The sequence below is a fragment of the Gallinula chloropus genome, assembly GCF_964237585.1.
Source record: "Gallinula chloropus genome assembly, chromosome: 1".
Classification (NCBI taxonomy): Eukaryota; Metazoa; Chordata; class Aves; order Gruiformes; family Rallidae; genus Gallinula; species Gallinula chloropus.
Window position 1 is genome coordinate 73,654,115 of NC_140085.1, and position 20,469 is coordinate 73,674,583.

At 42.2% G+C, this 20,469-nt stretch overlaps 1 protein-coding gene across 1 annotated transcript in view; it reads left to right on the forward strand.

Annotated features, from left to right (window-relative positions):
• SCUBE1 (signal peptide, CUB domain and EGF like domain containing 1) overlaps positions 1-20,168 on the forward strand; it is a gene marked incomplete at its 3' end in the record, with an annotated part of 207,684 nt that extends 187,516 nt beyond the window's left edge. Inside the window, exons 11-23 of the mRNA XM_084262753.1 lie at positions 291-413; positions 1,835-1,954; positions 3,449-3,541; positions 4,939-5,055; positions 7,381-7,539; positions 8,588-8,791; positions 10,224-10,385; positions 13,271-13,438; positions 14,309-14,470; positions 15,939-16,136; positions 18,201-18,353; positions 18,874-18,953; positions 20,016-20,168. Of these exons, the coding sequence (XP_084118879.1) occupies positions 291-413; positions 1,835-1,954; positions 3,449-3,541; positions 4,939-5,055; positions 7,381-7,539; positions 8,588-8,791; positions 10,224-10,385; positions 13,271-13,438; positions 14,309-14,470; positions 15,939-16,136; positions 18,201-18,353; positions 18,874-18,953; positions 20,016-20,168 (1,892 nt within the window). The remainder of the gene's footprint in view (positions 1-290; positions 414-1,834; positions 1,955-3,448; positions 3,542-4,938; positions 5,056-7,380; positions 7,540-8,587; positions 8,792-10,223; positions 10,386-13,270; positions 13,439-14,308; positions 14,471-15,938; positions 16,137-18,200; positions 18,354-18,873; positions 18,954-20,015) is intronic.
• Positions 20,169-20,469: the final 301 nt, after the last annotated feature.

Sequence of the window (20,469 nt, forward strand, 5' to 3'; positions counted from 1 at the left end):
TTTCAGGCATGCTTTGTATCCTGTGAGTACTTCCAAGCATTTCAGTGTAGCTAGTACTGGCAAGTAAATTGTATCGTATGCATAAACCCTTGAAAGAGGAGGAGCTATACATGTGTCTGAGGACAGATACGTGCAATATGCACTAATTACCTGCATTTATGCATGTTTATATAGACTTAAATATAAAAGATATAGCAGAAGCAGATACCCTTATACACAGAATATTATAATGCACAGTATACATGTGTGCATAAGGTTAATACTCGGCTCAATTTTAATTATGTTTTCAGATATCGATGAATGCAGCATCAACAACGGCAGCTGTGACTACGGGTGTCTTAATACAATGGGGAGCTATGAGTGTGTCTGTCCACCTGGAAAGAAACTGCACTGGAATAAAAAGGACTGCGTTGGTAAGAGTGGGAAGCAGACTCAGAGGTGGCTGGTGTTGCTCCTGCTCTCTGGGAGGGTGGAAAAGCCTGTGGTTTTGTCCAAGGGAGGCTCTGTTTTCATACTGTACATCCCCAAATTCATTTTCTAGAGTCAGATAACACCTGATCCTATGGGGGTCCGTGGGCTAGGATGTAACTGCAGGCAGATTAGAGAATGGGCAATATGTTGGATTTTATTTGTGTTAATTTTTTCTTTTTACTTTACAAATCCATTCACACAAATCTGAGATGTTTTATTATTATTTTATGGGGTTTATACTTCTGCCCTTTTTGTCCTTTGTTCATCTCTCTGACATCAGCTATAACTATTTCCCTCTAAACACTAATATAGAATATTCAAAACATTTGCCTGTTTACAAGTAGGATGTTGGATTCTGGTTAATATCTACCTTCGCAGCACCCTACCCCAATTTTTCAGGTTATCTCCAAAGGTACCCTGTTTAATATAAAGTACTGCTACTAGCTGGGCCAGAAGTATTAATTGCAATGGGCACAAATCCTGAGACCATTAAAGTTACAGCACATGCTGTGTACTTGGTACCCTTTAAGTAGATGACACTTGTTTTTTCCTGGGTCCTTATTTGAGGTGCAGCAAATCTTGGCCATGGCCATGGCTACAGCCACTCAAAGGATCTTCTGGAAGATTTTAGCTCCATTTTTACATGCTTAACAGGAAAAGCATACCTTAGGTATAACTAGGTATGGAAGAAGGGAAGCAGGGAGGCTGCTGCAGTGCAGGGAGTGATGGCACCTGTCAGCTGCAGAGCTGAAAGGACCAGTGGGACTATCCATCTCAGTCCCAGCGTGTCCTGCCTCGCCTCTGCCCGGCTGGGAAGACTTCTGCTTCTGGAAGATAGAGCATGAGGCTGAAATTCAGAAGTCTGTAAGAGAGCAAGAAGTGGAAAATACCCGTTTAGCAGTTGTCTAAATAAACGGAGCTTTGAGAGGGTGACTCCTGTGCATGGTGGGGTGGCTGGCCTGCCAAACTGGAAAACTGTGCCCCCAAAAGAGGGGAAAGGACAGCTCGAGTCATTAGTATTACCCATTGCTCCTGAGATCAAGATGTGCACACTGAATTGTGCTCATACAGACACCTGCCTTTCAGGGTGCAGCCTGGACCCAAACAGTCCCAAAGTGGAGGATAGGAAGGAAAGGCTGATCTAGAGTTTAAATCTAAAAATCTGAAGGAGTTTCATTTTCAAGTCTCAGCTCAAGATGCAGATCCTCTCTTCCCAACATGTGCTTATGCCCAGGCCTGTGGTTTTGCTTTGCTGCTGTGCCTGCCTTTCCTCATCAGTGTGCAACTGCATGCACGAGGTTCTGGGTTGGGCAGTGTCTGATTTTGTTTTGTTTCGTTTCTCTCTGTTTTTTTTTCTCCTCAGAGATGGTGAAATGTCTCCCAAATGCCAAACCAGCTCCCAAGGCTCAGCTCGTGTGCAGTAAGACAGGAGGCATAGAGAGCTGCTTCCTGTCATGCCCATCCAATACTCTCTTTGTTCCAGGTTTGTACTAAATATCTGTTGTCTTAAGTCTAGAATGTGACCTCATTTTTCTCTGCTAACGTATTCGTGATTCTTGTGTTCGTTTTTTGTTGTGGACAATTCTAATGAGCAAAGCCATCACTGGAAATGAAATTGGGCCAGACATGCACATCACTAGATGTGAGAAGAGCTGATGGTTGATGATATTAGATTTTTGGCTCTTCCTGGCTTAGTTTGAGGTGTTGTTTGTGGGGGATGGGGAAATTCTAACAAAAACCTGAGTTACTCATTTACCTTAACCAGGATGGTGCAAAAGAAATTCTTTTAATCTATTGAATCGTTATGTCAAAAGGGATGGGGGAAAGAAACCAAACAGTTTATTTCAGTGAGTTCCTACTAGTTTTTAACAACATGCTTTTCAATTTGAGTCAAGCCCCCTATGCCTGTCCGGGCATCTGCTTAAAATGACGGACATTGCGCCATGGCCTGAAATACCCTGTAACTGAGTGACCGAACAGGAGCAGAAACTAATCCCAGAGCAGAGGGTCCTCCTGAGAGGAACAGCATGAGCCAGGGGCAAGAGAGGACAGGTGGGACTTGCTGGGAAATCTGATGCTGTGGCTGCCACAGGGTGTGATCAAGCTTCCACACCAGCCAGGACAGCATAAAACTTCCATCAGCTCAGGCCACGGCACTGCAGGGTAAAGGATGACCTAGCAACAGCTTTAAAACCCGTCTTACTGTCTCATACAAAATGGATACAACTAAATCTGTCTCAGGAGGCTGTATGGCAGAAAGCTCTCTCCATATTAGTTGCCGCAGTGACTGGGTTTTAATAAATTTTTCTGGCAGTATTTCAGCTGAGTATTCAGACATTTCACTTGCTATGGGTAATTTTCCTCTCCACAGTTTTGTAGAGCAGGTGGGGCGGGGAGGCTGCTGTTGTCTCTTCTCATGTGTTCTGGTTCTGACAGAGGATTATTGTCCATAGGAGCGTCCCTACTTAGCATGTTACTCCTGGCATTACGTGCAGTAGAGCTGATCACACTTTATTTTCAGTTTAGCAGGGATTACTGGACCCATGTGTTTAATTTGTACGCACCGATACACAGTTTTATCTGTGCAATATGTAAAGCCTGTTACTGTTCAAAGTATGTTAGATGTTGTTTCTGCCAATAAATTCTGACAGAGTCTGAAGCTAAAATTATTATGGAAGTTCATTTTTTCATATTAAGAGATGATGAAAGTGCAAGGACTCTGCCATGGATGAACACCAAATATTTTCTACTTGTGCACCATAGAATTATTTACAGCTAACCTCATGCCAAGTTGTTTATAAAAATTTACCATTTCAGTGCTGGAAGAAAGAAACTTTGTAGTCAACACTGTGAAACCACAGCCTTTGGCAAACTATTTCAGCCATTTAAAATCCAAGTTCATGCTGGGGGTGATGAGGGGAGCAGATGCTTTGTGGGGCTCTGTCTGGGTGTGCTGACTCTGTGTTCTGCCCCACAGATTCGGAGAACAGCTACACACTGAGCTGCGGCGTCCCGGTCCAGCAAGGCAAGGCGCAGCAGAAACGCAACGCGACGCTGCCCAGCTGCGCAGGTAGGTGCTCCTGCTCGCCCAGGCCTCAGTATCTGCCCTCCAGTGTGGCAATGTGTGGGTAGATCAGCACAGGAGTGCTGGAGGTTTGAGATAGAGTAAAAGTATTTCGAAGAAATTCACTTTCCATGGTCCAGCAAGGCAACAGCGAGCACACGAAAATGGCATTGCTTTCCAGATGTGGAAGTGAGCCAGAGGGGCCCATCAGCAGCACAAGAGAAGACAGCTACGGTGGGTCCCAACCCTCACCAGCAAAGTCCTTCCTTAGGAGCACAGATCCTCCTGCTGGGCATTCCCAACAGAAAGCTTCCAAGACTTTTATGAGTACCTACTGTGTTTCATTCATCTTGTTTTTAGAAGCGGCTGAGTTACTTTTCCAGTGACATCTCTTAAAGCTGATACTCAGCATTAAAAACTGTTGTTCAGCCTAAAACAATTGAAGCCTGGCAAAATTAGAAGCAGCTGAAGCAGCACCCAGCAGTGGGACGCATGGGCCCGCTTTACGTACCGTTACCTGCTGCGCTCCTCTCCGATTTGCCGGTTCTCCAACCACTTATTTCTTACCTGCCTGGAAGGCATTGTTAGGCCGTGTAGTGCTATGGAGCAAGCAGAGGTGGCTGCCTGTAGCGTGGGGGCAGGCTGCCTCTGTAGCCTTGGTGCAGTGAGGCCTTGCCAAGGACACAGGGACCCCCATCGCAGCACTCTCCTGTGACCACTCCCCACCTGTCCCAGGTCCTGTGCGCAGCTCACAGTGGCTCGGAGGTGAGGGGCCAGGCCCAGCCTTTTCCACCACAGGCTTTGCAAGGACACCAGCCAGCAGCTACGTTCAGAGCCAGTCATGGCTCTGTAACAGCCTTTTAAAGTCACAAGACAATAACTGGCTTGGATTTAAAGCGGAAGAATAAAGCTCGCGAGCCACAGACCGCAGTCAAATAAAGACGTTTCCTTTGGATGGAACTGCCAGCAGCATCGCTCCACTAAATTAATCTTACTCCTGCTTGGCATTAGCAAGAGCAGAGCTACAGCCAAGTAACATGGGAAATCACAGACAAAGAGTAAAAGGGGGAAAAAAACAAAAAGGCAGGAATTAAGCTTTTTTTGTAGCAAGACAAATTCACCCAGGTTTTCCACCAAGGTGTGCTGGCCTGGTGGAAAGGAAGTGTCACGTGCAGAGAATGTGTGATATTAGCAATTCATTGTCTCCATGGGCTCAAGTAAGTGCTCTTGCAAAAAAAAAAAGAACTTAGGAATGGATCCTCTTGTACAAGGTGTGTAGTGTAACTCCTGGGCTGGCTCTCTTCTGTGCCACAGGAAAACTTCCGAGTCGGTTTTTGAAAATAAGTTTCAGGCTTCATTTCATCTGCATCCCAAATTAAAGTTTTTTTACTTCCCATCAACAGATTCATTAGCCCCTCCAATCAAGCAGAAAGCTCGTTTTAAAATTAAAGATGCAAAGTGCCATTTACGGCCTCGCAGCAAAGAAAAAACAAAAGATTCTGGGAAGCAAGCTGGTTTAGGTATGTGCCTTCTTCTAACATGTAAACAGCACTCTCATTTCTGATTGTTTGCTGTCTCGTTCACATGTTTTGTTTTCTCAGGGCAGAGGGGGACAACAAATAATGGTTTTCATATTTGAATCTGAATTTAAGTTCAGGCCAAGGTTCACACTTCAGCTTCACAAGACCTTGGATTTGGATCTAACAGTGCTGAAATGTCACCAGTTGCTTTGTAAAACCTTTGTTCAGAAGTACATGAGTTTGGAATTAAGCTGATCCTTTTTCTGGCATCGGTAATGGCAGAAATATCCGTAGACAAAGAGCTGTGACCAAAGTTACACAAAACAATGTCGGTTTGGTTTGGTTTAGTTTTCCCAAATGAGGTTTGTAAAAGAAAACAAAAGCTATAGTTTACTAGCTTTATGCTGGATTAATATCCCATTGCAGCAGCAAAGACAACCCCTAAGCAGGAAAGTTGGAATGAAAATCTGGTGTTACACAGCCTTTGGTCTTTCGTTATGTTGGAATGAGTAGTTATGATGTTAGGAAAAATGTTTTGAAGATTTAGGCATAATTACCAAAGGTCTGAAATGATAAAAAAGTTTGTGTCAGGCTAAATCAAAGTAATCAAATGGTTTAAACCTTGGTATTACTAAGCATGTGTTTTTATTAGAAGTAGTTTTGAACATCGGTTTTAAAGTTGAACAAAAAAGATATTTTAAAGGGCAGATATATTCAGTAGATCTTTGTGATGTGATTTTTTGTCCTGCATCTCCTTGGTATCATGACAGGGACAATTAAAGAGTGGTTGGGTGTTACTGCTGTGCATTTCCACATCTTAAATTACTTGAAGTTCATTTAAATTTAATATTAACTCACAGTTTTCTGGATTTTAATAGGTGACATTGCAACAGCTAGTATTGTTGCTTAAAGCAACTCAGCAGTTTACTGGTGATGTGTTCTCTGTTGTGAATCTGCCTCACCTCCACTTTTCCTAGTGAGTGAGCAGTTATAGGGTGAGCCCTGAACAGAGAAGAGTACAAAAAACTATCCTAAAAAAATAGTAATGGCTTAAAGGTTTCCTTTTTAAAATGTAAGCTCATATTTTATCTCTACCCTGCAATCCGGACACTCACCTCTCTCGTTTTCTGAGTATTGGTTTAGACCAAGCCTCAGCTGTCAAGATGCTTACCTTGTCCTCATGTCTTCTCTTCTTTTAATAAGATGTTGACCACCAGACTCACTCTTAAAGTCACAGAAGCTTATTTTTTGGTCCATACAGTCACCATGGGATTGTATATCTTGGCTGCATTTCCTTTGCTTTGCTTTGTGTTTGTTATGTCATCTGAACCTCTGGTCTAACTGTAAGATTCTATCGTACAACCACACATGGAATGAAACCCTTCTGGTGGCTTGAGTGCCAGCAATTTCTTCCTGCCTGGAAGGTTCATAGCCTATTGCTTTTCACGTAGATTTCTTTGTGAAGGGAGAGGATGCTTATGTGATTGTGTATCAAAATGTTGCCTTTCTCCTCAGTGGTTACACATAACAACAGAGGCGTTCAGTTGTTTTGGCTTGTAACAGGATGACAGGGAACGGCCTCAGGTTGTGCCAGAGGAGGTTTAGGTTGGATATTAGGAAAACATTCCTCACCAAAAGGATTGTCAATCACTGGAACAAGCTACCCAAGGAAGTGGTAGAGTCACTGCTCCTGATGGCATTCAAAAGACACATGGACATGCTGCTTAGGGACATGGTTTATCGGTGGGCTTAGTGCTAGGTTAATGGTTGGACTTGATCTTAAAGGTATTTTCCAACACAATTGATTCTATGATTTCCCCTCAAATAAATTTTCCCCTCAATATATTTTCCTAACCTCCCAATCAGAGGCTTTTAAAACCCCTCTGATATCTGGTGACTGCCATTGCTGAAACAGAGTATCAGCTGGTAGCTTCTGGAGGCCCAGGCTTGCCACTCATGAAATTATGAAACTTGGTTCTCTTGCTTTGATTGGCCATCAAATAACTGACTATAGCATTGCTGATCTTAACTAGTTTCTGTAAAGAGTTTTCTAATCCTTACACAGAAAAGAGACAGGCAGGTGTGGGCACTAGAGGCACCGCTGTGCAGCTGAGCATCACCACGCTGTATTTCTGCCTCCTGCATTCACTAGCAACACGGGCAAACCCTAAACTGCACACAGGGGGAGGTGCCTAACGATGCCTGTGAAATGCTATGATGCCTGTCACTGCGTTCGTGATAACCCAGCTGAGATAGTGCTTATTAGCCTGCCACTTGCTACTTTGCTACTTGATTTCTTTTCTGTCTTGCCTCTCTTACGCAAAGGAGGTCAATTCCCTTGTACAGACAACTGCCAGGTGACCTTTGTGAATCTCAAGTGCGATTCCTCCAAGAAAAAGCGCCGAGGCCGCAAGTCGCCGTCCAAGGAGGTATCCCATATCACCGCCGAGTTTGAAGTGGAGATGAAGTCAGAAGAAGTCTCAGGTTTGTGAGAGATCTGTCTCTGGAGAGAAATCAGAATTCAGCTCCTTGGCTCCTTCAGTTCCTAGAATCTCTTTGCTGCTCTTTTGCCAAGCTGCCACGCAAACCTTTTAGCACAAGTCTCATTGAACAGCCTGTCCAAACTCCAGGGCTTCAGAGGTTTAATTGAAATGAATTGGGTATGAAATAAAGCCAAAGGAACAAAGAGTGAACCTGCAGCAAAATTCCTTTGACGCATTAAGTCATGTTCTTGAATTTAGTCTGATTTCTTTAAACAGCAGAAGTGCTGCACAGAGAACGTAAGGATTAGGTAGAAGTTCTGCAACAATGACAATAAAAATATCCTCCAAAATGCAAGTTGGTGAAACTTCAGTCTGAGAATCAAACTTTTTTTATCACACGTTTGGAAAATTCCTGTTTTCATAACAAATTTCAGGAAGAAAAAGAATTGCTTCAAGTTATTAATGAGATGGAACATTATGCTATAAAATCGAGCCAAAGAAAATGTGGGCTGAATTCTATAAACACATCAGTCCTCAAAGGCAGTTCTGTTAACCCTGAGGGGTACCTCACTAGCCAAGTGAGCTGTGCCAGAAAGCACCTTTCTTGGTGTCACTTAGGTATTTTGGTCAGGGAAGAGGGAAGAATTCCTAATCAACTGGATAAAGCACAGGCAGAGAAAATAAAAAAAAAGTTAGTGGTGGCAGACTGAATGCAGATCTGGCAGTACAGCCCAGTGGGATTGATGCTTTCTGCAGCTGTCTCCCTGGGCACTCAGTATAACCAGATTTCTTAATGCTAGAGATAAGATATCAGCACTCTGTGTATACTCACAGGCTGAGAAACTCAGTTTGATGGACCTCAGAGTACTGTCCTGGCCCTTTAAAAGGCCTGGTTTTGAATACAGTGAGTTGCTTCTACAATATATACATAGAAGTCAGTGAAGCAAACAGTGTCATCCTAAGGCGATGCAGGCTAAGCTTTTTGTTAAGCACCTCTTTTTAAACATGAATCTCAATTGCTTCTAGTTTTGTTATCATTTCCCATCTAGACACCTGTAACATTGACTGTGTTCGGAAAAGGATGGAGCAGAAGCTGCAAACTGCAATCAAAACATTGAGGAAATCTATTAATAAACAGCAATTTTACATTCAGTTTTCTGGGACAGAATATGAAGTGGCTCAGAAGCCAGCTAAAGCTACTGAAGGGCATGAAGCTTGCAGTACAGGGCAAGTGCTGCAGGATGGAAAATGCGGTAAGTCCCGACAACACTATTCGGCCACACCCCCCAAAACAAGCAACCTGAAAATTAACTTGTCCCTAGTGAGCCAGGCAGGAAATCTAGGAGATAACAGAGGATTTAGATCACTATCTCTCAGCATGTGTCCATGGACCTCCGATGGTTCATAAGACTTTGAAGGAGATTCTTTAAATGATTGCAGGAAAGCCAGAGAAGCATATATAGGCACCCGTTCCCATGCTGTCAGCTGGTATTAAGGCCTGCCACAAAGTAGTGTAAGCAATTAGTTCCCAGTTACTCCCAGCATCCTAGGAAAACATGATTTTAGTTCTGTAAAATGACAGTATGTTTGCCTAGGTGTTGTGTATTTACTTCTATATAATCACCTTTCTCATTCTCCTCACCACCAAATAATCCATCATCTATGGGCATATTTATATTTAACACCCAAGAGGTCCAATTAAAAAAAAAAAGGAATCTATAGAAATCTATATTAACTTTATGTAAAATACCTGTCCACCTGTGTGGATCTCGGCTCTCAGCCAGGGTAAAACCACAACAATACCTCATATCTTTAAGCCCTCTCCCAGGTTATGAGGCTCTAGTGCTTTCCTGGGGGCAAGGTGCTGGGGCAAGCCTACTAATGGCTGTTCTCAGCACTGCACACTTTCTAATCACCAAGACATCTTTTTAAGGACAGCGTATCTATCTTTCCATCTTCTTATAGACACCAAGTGACTTACAAGCTAAAACAGAATAGTTAAGTGCAGAGCTGATAGGTGTCCCTAGATGACTCAGTTCTGAGGCTGTTTTCATCATATAGGAACCCTGACCCTAAAGACTTGCTGTTAGTGTCTAGAAACCCACATGTTTTAACTCCAGCAGAGCAAAATGTTTGATGCACCCCTGCAGCAAGACAAACACGTGTATTTATATCTATACTTAAAATGCCTCCCAGCTGGGATATTTGAGTATCAAGAGGCATAACATATCACAGAGGATATACATTGCCCTCAGAGAAATCTCCAGAACCCATCTCAGAAACTTGTAGTCATCTGCCATAAAGCCAACACGTAAATAATGTAAACTAAAAATTCAAATCACTTCCCATATCTTATGCACCCGTTTTAATTAAACCACAGTACACCCTTTTAAGACTGCATCAGCTTTATTAACAAGTTATAACTGATAAGCACTCTGTGCAGTACAAGGCCATTAAACAGCCTAAACAGTAGACAGAGGACCTTGCCCTGATGTAAACTGACCTAGACCACAGTGGGGATGGGCCTGTTTACATTAGGTGAGGATCCTGGACTAACATATGCGAAACTTAAACCACTCTAATACTGGGGCCAAGGAGGTCCTTTGTCTCTAAATGTTTGATATAAAGGCAAATAATGTGATCAAAACTAAGGTCCTTACGTAAATTCCCCTTTTCTTTTCTCAGTTACCTGCAGCACGGGCACCTTTTATAGTGGAGAACATAATCAGTGCGTTCCTTGCTCGCCAGGAACATACCAAGACACAGAAGGTCAACTTACCTGTGAGCCTTGCCCAAGTAACGATGGACAAGGAGTAGCAGGCGCCCGGAACGTGTCAGAATGTGGAGGCAAGTTTGATTTGATTATAAAGAGATTAGGTGTCACCACACAGCCTGTGAGGCACAGAGGCTAGGAGAGGGGAGAGCCTACCACACTTCTGTCTTGTAAAGGTAACAGAAGAAACCTCTGTGCGTTTACAAGCAGTACACAAATGTTGATGCTTGTTCCATCCGCTGACATTGCCGACAAGACGACGGGACCGCAATGTGAGTTATGGTATGGAGATGAGCAAGCTGAGCAAAGCACTTGGCTTCAAGTCAGGTATGGAATCTGGACATACCTCGACTTGCAAGGGCTCGTCAGGTATATTGTGAGCCAAAGGGATGGATTACTTTGGACTCGTATTTGGTGAGTCTAATGAACCTGCTGATTTAATGCTTTGCATGAGGTGCCATTTACCTGGTCTAACCTGCGGCAATCACCGTTTTGAGATAGTTAACGCTGCAGGGATCTGTAGCCTGGACTCAGAGCTAATGACTGCAATTTTCAACACTGCTCGAATTCACTGCAGCTTCTGGCAAGTGATGCAGCATCTCTGACTCAGCTTTGTGATACGTAAGTTAGATGATAATGATGTAATGCCTGGTTTCAGAAGAGACCTGGGCTCCTACTGCAACTTAATCAAGATAACGTTTTGAGACACAAATGTTCATTATTTTACCTTATTTCATTACAGATGAGTGAAACTTAGTTTATTGTAAATACATTATTTGGCTTTGAAAGAAATCTGTCCTGTCTGCTATGCAAGTTCTAACTTTAAAACTCATATGTGTAATTTATATTAATGCTGTCTTCAAGGATATTTAGGAGAACACACAATGAATGTCCCTTAGCATCACAGATCCATAGAATATACTGGGTCGGAAGGGACCCATAAGTTGAGTCCAAATCCCAGCTCCTCACTGAATAAAAAATAGCTCAGGGATCTCTAGTCCAAACATAGGGTACATTTTGCTGATTTACCATGTGAAGTAACTATCCTAGGAAAATTCTCAAAATCAATGTGCATCTTTATGTTGATTTGTATTTATCCAAAATCCAGCAAGCATAGATTATCAAAATAAAATCTGAGTTTCTAAAGAGTGACTCTAGTATACTGACCAAAGCAGCACAATGACTAGAGGAAAAAGATGTTTTTTTTCAAGCCTGGCATTTGAATTATTGTCCTACTCAACAAGAAGAAACTCTTCTGATTATTTTTGCAGAGTGGATCTGTCTCGGTGTTTGTTGTCAGATCACAAAAGTCCAGTTTTTGGCTCAGGTCTCCCCCCCCCCTTTTCTCTTTCTCTGAAAGTGGCAACAGAGAATATGTTTTAGACTTCATAAACCTCCCTGTCAAAGTCTGTATCTAGATCAGAATGTCTCCCTAAAATGCGTTAGAAGAGTAGTCACCACCTATAGTCAGTAGCATTTCTGCATCGTAACTCCTGGAGCAGTACTGCCTGTGCAGGAAGAAATGAGCTGTGGCTGAACTGCCCATCCCAACGGGTGAGGCACACACAGCCCTGCACGAGGTTTTAAGCCTCTGTTGCGCAGAGGCTGCTGCAGATGCAGGTGAGTAAGGTCCTGTGATACTCAGATGGGATCCTTGTAGGTACAAGGCCAAAACACAATTAGAAAACCTCAGCAGTCAGGGCATCTATTTGGTTGGCAATTTCAATACAGAAGGCACAAAGGGAGCAAGTTACCTCATTCTTATGGACAGGAAAGGACTGAGACACATCAGTGCTGAAAGCACTGGGTATTTAGCAGTGTTAAAACCCACCTGTACCGCCAGGTACAGCCAGCTGGGATGAAAGCGCAATTCAATCCCAGAGATCCTGGTCCCATAGGAGTGTCCATAGGAGTCTGAGTTCTGTAGGGACAGAATTTGAACTTCACTCAGGAGCTCTAGTTCATCTGAAGTGCCAAGTACTCAAGATACTGGGTGTCCCCAACATTTCCCAGCAAGTATCGGGGCTCTTAAAAGACCCCAACTGCACCTAAAGCTCTCACAACATTCAGGTTGTCAAGACAGTGTTTTCTGCCTGCTGTTCAGTTCTCAGGAAAGCCTAATTACAAAGTACTGGGATTAGGCAGCTTCAGGGAACACCTGACATCTCAAAGTGCTGGTCTCCCAGGCTGGAGTGATGTGAAGATACGCGTTAGTGCCATAATCTGGAAAAACTTGACAGCCTGATTCTCAGGTAGGTTGCGGAGGAGTAAAGTACTCAAGCTGGCAAAGCCCAAGCCCAACAAATGCCTCTCAGAAACTGCCTGGAGAGCAAGTTTTGAAACTACCTCATATCTGTCAGTAGACTCATTCACAAAGTGCTTTGCTTTACACAAATCACCAATTTCTGGCAGAAGAGCTTCTGACAAACACTAGTTTTCACAGCTACCTGGAAAGCTGATGGTGTCAGCTATTCTCATAGACAGGTTGCTGGACTGGTTCCATCCGGTCTGGTAAATACCATCATCTACTGTTTCCTTATCTATAAAATTGAAATATAAAAAATAATAATTAAAAAAAAAGCCAAACAATTACTTCCTTCATAGATATGGTGCAAAGTTTAACATTTTCCTGAAAAGTGTTTTGAGATTCTCAGATTAAAGACTTGGTGAATGTATGAAGTATTCTAATAATATCTTAATAGAGCCCTTGCTAAAAATATAGCAAACAGGAATATAGGTAGCAAGGAGCTTATTAAGAAACTACCTATATTTAGTAGTGTTGTTTTTAGGAGGCAGTTACCAAACAATACAAAATCAGCAGGTAAGGTTAGCATTCAATCTGCAGCTGTCTTCAGGTCACGTGCTTAAGCTACAGGAAGCATCGCTAACTACTGCTGGGTTTTATACCTTGTCCAGAAAAGTCAGCTCGCTAACACAGATGATAATTTTCACTTTCTAGGGCAGTGTTCTCCTGGGCACTATTCTTCAGATGGTTTTAAACCTTGTAGAGTCTGTCCTCTTGGTACATACCAGCCTGAACCGGGAAGGACCCTCTGCTTTCCCTGTGGCGGTGGCCTCGTGACCAAGTATGAAGGTGCCGTTTCCTTCCAAGACTGCGAAACCAAAGGTGAATCTAAAATCTTTCCACAATTCGTATTCCTGCTGCTTGCCTGTCTGTCTGTCTGCTTGTCAATGCCAAGGGGCTTCTTTGAAAGGCTCCCAAACAAATACAGTCACTGCATGTAGAAACACAGTCTGTGATAAAATTAAATGGTGGGGAAATCTCTAGACTAGGAATGTTCTCCCAAGGTTGTGGAGACTGAACAGGGATTATGGTTTTCTTTGGAATTTCCCACAGGCAGGTGCAGAGTCAGCACTGCAGCTGGTGAGTGAATCAGCCCCACTGCATGGCAAGAGATAAGACAAACTCACATTAGACAATGCTTTAGCCTTCATGTCATACATATTTTCATTTAACAAATCAGAAGAACTAAACACTACAGAAATTCTATGGAGTTAAAGACCATCTATTAATGAACTAGGCAGAAACTGTAAGCATGCAGCACATTGGGTGTCCATAATGTCAATTGGCAGCGTGAACGCTAAAGAAGGAACCTGCCCAAATGCATTTTGGTTTGGTTACTGGACAGACATGCTGGCCCTGGCAAAAAGACACTCACAGAAACCTCTCTCCTGCTCTCATGAAAGGCATTTTTACAGCTGATGTAGATAAGGATCAGCTTCTGTTGATTACAAACTCATTGGAAACCACTGCATTAAATACAGTGGGAGACATATGCAGCATGTGTTACTAGTTCCTAAGGGTTTAGCTCTAGACTTTGCAATGTAATTCTAGTTAGAAGGTCCTTTGTAGTGGGAAATACAGGGAGCTGGTGTCTTTTTTGCCTTTTATGGCCTAGCAAGTACGTTGTGAAACAGGGATCAAGAAAAGTTCTCTCTGCACTAAAGATTGCCGGTGTCTGAAAATGCCTTACAGTTCATTGTTCTCCTGGACACTACTACAACTCCACCACACACAGATGTATCCGATGCCCTGTGGGAACATACCAGCCCGAATTTGGTCAGAACTACTGCATCACCTGCCCTGGCAACACAAGCACAGATTTTGATGGCTCCACTAATGTTACACACTGCAAAAGTAAGTTGTGTTTGTATTAGTTGAGAGATGAAGTGTATCTTTGGGCCTGAACTGCAACTTGAAGGTTCTACCTGTCACACTGGACTTCAGTTCTGTATTTCCTTGTTAGCATACGTCTACTGCCAGAGGGAATAGTAAAAACTGGGAAAACAATGAGGGAAAAACCCCTGCAAAAGTACCAGTGGATGCATATGACCACTTTTAGCTTTCACATAATCTGGCAGCACGCCAGCTACAAGTCAAAACTACATTTGGTTTCTCAGATGTTGTAGGTTGTCTTGCAGTGATGCATATTGCTCTGTGTCTCTGTTGAGCACGATATCTTCTATCAGGATAACTGCTGTTTTATAATACTTAAACAATACTGGGAGATATGATCGTGCATACTGTGACTGCCACATAATTGCTCATGACAGTGAAATCTTCTCACAGGCGTTTTTTCAGTACTTTGCCTCCTCCTATCATCTGTTTCCATTTTAAATATCCCCAAGGATTCCACTGTGATTTTATGTGATCTTCTGCAACTGACTGATTCTTTAGGCAAGCAATTTTTTTTACCTCTACCATGCTCATTTAAGAGAACATCTCTATAACAACGAGGCAGTGTCGCCTCAACTAACTATTCATGTGCAGTTCTGTCAGAAGTTTTTTATTCTGGTTATGTGCCGTGGGTCTCAGAAGCCTTTTATAATTTCTGATGTAATTCGAGTAAATTAGATATTTGTAAGGAATTTGACGAAGTTTTATGATCTTCTTGTAAAATAAAACCATCCTTGTCACTTCGCTGTTTTAGATGCTTCCTGTTTTAAAGCCAGTATCTGGCTTTGAATAATCACTGAGGCTTCAATTAAGCTACATATTTAAACATGCATCTAGTCTCTATGTGGGTGAGTAGGCCTGGAGAGATCACAGTGAGGTAACTTACTGAATCAGGCTTCTGTGGCGAATCCGATAGTTTTGAAAACTTAGAAAGTAAAGCTGATCCATCTATGGAGACTCTTTATTAACTGGTTTAAGATAAAGCAAGGTAGATCTGTAATCAAGATAAGGGTGGCTATTAAGATCATCACCCTCATTCAGCTAAATCAGGTTAAAAAACAAGCCGGGCTAAACCAGAATACCTTCTGCATGTCAGCACAGTCTCACTGGTAACCACTGTGTGAGTACCTCCACAATGGGATCGTGTTTACTTGTCTGCGTTCATTTCTCAATCAAATGTTAAAGCAGCCTGAATGAAGCGTTGAATCGGTTTATACACTGGAGATTAAGGTTTTGCAAATGAGTCGGAGCAGCCCTGCAGATCAAGTACTCCTTTAAAGGCTTTCCACGCCAAACAAAGAGGCAGCTGGAGAATGGATGCATTTCTAAAGCCACAAGGAGCAGTTTAGACTTGCTCTTGACAGATCTAGAAAAACACCTCAAATTAGCTAATCAGTTAACACAAACGCTAATTTATGTTTCTCCACAGACCAGCACTGTGGAGGAGAACTTGGGGATTACACTGGCTACATTGAATCGCCCAACTATCCCGGAGACTACCCAGCTAATGTTGAATGCATTTGGAATATAAATCCACCCCCAAAGAGGAGAATACTCATCGTAGTACCCGAGATATTTCTCCCAATTGAAGATGAATGCGGTGATGTTTTAGTAATGAGAAAAAGTGGTAAGTTGCCAGGCATGGGTTATATAAATATTTATTGCAAACTCCCTGAATGGGGAGTTCGTACTGAAGGGACAGCCACCTTCATCTCTCCAGTGTTTCAAAAAGGATCATTGAATGAACTGGCACAGCAAGTTAAAACAGAATGCTGTATCAATAGCAATTAACAGAGTGATATTAATCATTCAAGTGTCTTGGTTGAATCAGAGAGCAGTTAATGGGCTTCTGTCTGTCCCAGTTATCATGTGGGATAAATCACTGCCACTGTAGAAATCAACACAGCTATGTGAGTCATAGCGGGAGAGCTGTCTCCTCATCTGACAAATTGTGCTCTCCCTCATCCTTTTCAAGTACATATATGCTGCAGTTATTGCTGAGTCAGTGCAGTGGCACAGGTCGGTCCACCTGACACCCTCAAGAAATCCAAAGTTTTCCCAATTTTATGTGGAGTGGAGAGTGTCTGTGTCTTCCGTTGTGAAGTTAATTCAACAGCTTCTGAAGATGAGACACTGATGGGATGCACTCCTTCAGCCCTGTGCTGGCATCCAGCTTCTCAGGGACTGCAAAAGCTCCCATGAAGCACCAAACTTGAAAGGTGATTGTTTATGTGAAGCTTTGTTTAAAACAATGCATTTTGTTTACTAAAACAGTGCATTACATTTATTTGCTAAAACATTTTTCACAATTTTTTATCCTTGAGGACTTGTGTTGACATCTCTATGTATCAGAAGAAGAAACCCGCTCACTACAGATGGACGGAAATTCTGACTGTCCAGATCAGTTCTTCAGAAGCAAAACTCTTATTATAACAAAACAAATCACTTCTCATCCTAATCCCAAACTGTGGTTCCCACAGTGAATAAAGCCAGGTGCATCAGGGAAAGCTTTGCCTTCCACTTCCTTTCCAATAGCAGTACCAAAACACTAGAAAATGAGGGTGGTTTTTCAGAGTAGAGTTTCATGATCACTGTATGTTTGGTATCATAAGAGTAGATCTTACAAATATTTATCATAGCTCATTTACAGTCAGCTGTCAATGCTACTGAGGAAAAATTGATGGCAGCTCCAGAGTTAGAGTTATATCCACATTTTTGCACTTGAAGAATCCAAATACCCATCTGTACTAAAGGTCTCCTTTTGCTAACATTGGTGAAAGCTAAATCAGGCCCTAGCAAGTTCAGATTTTAGGTTACACTTGTTATTTTCCCTAATTATCCTGTGGCTGTGGAGTGGCTTTTTTGAATTTTTGATTTATTTTTTTTTCCATTTTGGTCATTCGAGCTATTAGAGGATTTTCTTACAAGAAAACAACTATATTGATCGTCTCTGCTGTCAAAGAGAAACATTGTTTTCATGAGCACTTCTTTTTAGAATAAAAATATCTTTTATATCAAGGTACAGTATAATACCTAGTACCAAGTGGGAGCTGCCAGCAAGCTCCTCTCATTACACTGAGCTGGCTGAGGTTCTCCTGCAGCCATTGGATTTGTACAGCACAGCACAGGCCCGAAGGCCGCGCAGGCCGCACAGCACAGGCCTGGCCATACCCAGCTTAACTGTCCTGTGGATCCCTAGTTCCTTGGTGTGCAGTTGTCTTTTGATCAGAATCACGACATTGGGCTGTTACATTCTGATGAGTGGTTTATTGCTATCACGTGAACTCCCCAAACCGGCCATGTAAGGAGCTGGTTACCTTGCCAGCCTGCGGTGCACCTGACCTGTTCTTATCTATCTGGGCCGAGCATACAGGGCCCCTGGAATTCAATATTAGAGTAGCACACAAAGTAAGTAATATTGATAGTAATTTTATAAATGTCAAAAATTATCTCTGGCACCTTGCCGTCTACTTAAGGTTCTTGCTGTGGGACAGAGGGGTTCCCATCATCTTTGTGGAAAAACTTACTTCTCCTTATAGACAGATACGGTCCTTCTACCACAAAAAAAAACCCCTTCTGCATTCTTGAACAGGTCAGCTGAGAAGTGTCTTGTCAAATTGATATTTCTGACCTCTAGATGTACAAAAAGTTATTTTGTAAAGAACATTTCTTTGTTTAACCTTCTTTCTAGCTTCTCCTACTTCAATTACGACATATGAAACATGCCAGACTTACGAGAGACCTATTGCATTTACCTCGAGGTCAAGGAAGCTCTGGATTCAGTTCAAGTCAAATGAAGGAAACAGTGGCAAAGGATTTCAGGTCCCCTATGTGACTTACGATGGTGAGAATGGGATTGTTTCCCATCTTAGTGTTACATCTGAAATACAGAAAATTGTCCTTTACAATATCTCTCGCACTGATTAGAGGGAGAGAAAAATGAGGAAAAACCTGATGTAACTTGTTTTCAGTGAGTTACCTTAAAACCAGATGTAAATACTTTGAATTAACACCTAATTTTAATATTTTTTCTAATATTTTAAGGATGGACAGTAAGTTACACAGAATTATTTAAACTTAATCCTTTTCCCATTAAATTCAACAAGTCTCTCTTAAATTTGCATTTATCATACGCATAATGAAGAATACCATTAATTGCTGTGCATTTTAGGAACCCCCTTTGTCAAGTCCTACTGGTAACCCACACAATTTTGAAAATTAGCCTGCAACAGCTTGAGAAACACTGAATGATTAACTGGGTACTCAATTTCTCAACTCTGTCTTGAAGAGGTCTAGCTAATGTCTGGCTGCTATCTTCCCAAACGATGCCACAAACAGTCATTGAACTGATCTTTATTTTTCAGAGGATTACCAACAGCTAATAGAAGACATTGTTCGAGATGGACGATTATATGCATCAGAAAATCATCAAGAAATTCTAAAGGTAAAGAAAATCCTGCTTTATCTAAGCATAACCAAGAATTCCTTTTACCAAATATTTCCCAATTCTCTGCCTGCTGAGGTTTATGCTGGTATTCGAAGCTTCACAAAATCAGTAGTTCAGCTGGGCTGAGCATGTGTATACGTCCCTTGCTGAATCAGGAACTAAGCGAAATGTATGCTATTAAGATGCTACGTTAGAATAATTAGTTAACCAAGAATGAAGAACCTATTGTTTGAAGAGCCTTCTTCAGCCTCCATCTGGCATGTGATTAAATGAGTTGTTAAGAATTTCCTGTGCGTTAAAAAATGTGTTTACCTACATCGCTGCCCTGCCTCAGCAAGACACAACATTGTAAGCTGTCCAGGGGATGGTTTTCCTAAGGTGCAGGTAACACACTGGAGGTAATTGTGGAGGAAGGCCGCTGGGTTGCCACCTATAACAACTCACTAATTAAAATTGAAAAAAGGCAAAATTCAGCCATGTAAATGTACGGCTTGGAAGGGCAGAAACTGCTTATCTCCCTGGCCATTCCTGCCCCAGCCCCACCTGCATTCTCCCACTTGAGCTTTGAGGGTACACAGGTCCCAGCTGCAGTGTATAGGCAGCTGTCAGGCACAGGGTCCATAGAGGCCCTAAATTAAAACTTTGTCAATGTACAGGAGAAGGCTCTTAAAGAGCTCAGCATCACTGAAGACCATCCTTCTCTCTTGTTCGTGGTGGGAAGTCCCTGGACAACCACATGAAAGAGGCAGGAAGGGCGGTCAGAGGAGTTTGCAATTCTAGCGCCTAACTTCTGCAGCCGGTTGGTGGCTGACCCAGCTGCTGCCCTCTTAGTTCAGGACCTTCCAGGAACTCTAACTCCAGAAAACCATCCGGCACAGTAGAAAGATTCATCAGGATAAAAGTCCACAGCAATATGGAGTAGTTTCCTTATGCTGCTTCACCCAGAATCAGGTTTTGCAAAAAAAACCCACCACCCTGATGGCTGTTCATTTCTTTTGAAAGCTGCAGACACTAAATCCAAAGGCTATTTTTATCTAATATATATGTTGTCTCCCATAGGACAAGAAGCTGATTAAAGCTCTCTTTGATGTACTGGCACACCCACAAAATTATTTCAAGTACACAGCACAAGAGTCAAAAGAGATGTTTCCAAGATCATTTATAAAGCTACTGCGATCAAAAGTTTCCAGATTTCTACGACCATACAAGTAGTCTAGTGGTATTCAATTTATGGTTACTTTGCATTCCTGTGAAATATTGTCTTTCCTCCATAGTAGAAACATTTGCTAATTTGAAGGCTCTTTTTTGCAGTCTTTGTTTTCAATTGTATATTGAAGAATACCTATAATGTTTTATAATTGTTAAAAGCCAATGTTCTGAATGGGATTTTTACTACCAAAAAAATTGTGCATCCCCGAGTGCATCTAGTTAAGATCCAAACTTGTGTCTGCACTAGTGTATCTCTTCACTTTCCATTTGAAATTACATTATGTAGGAAATATTCTTTCTGGCT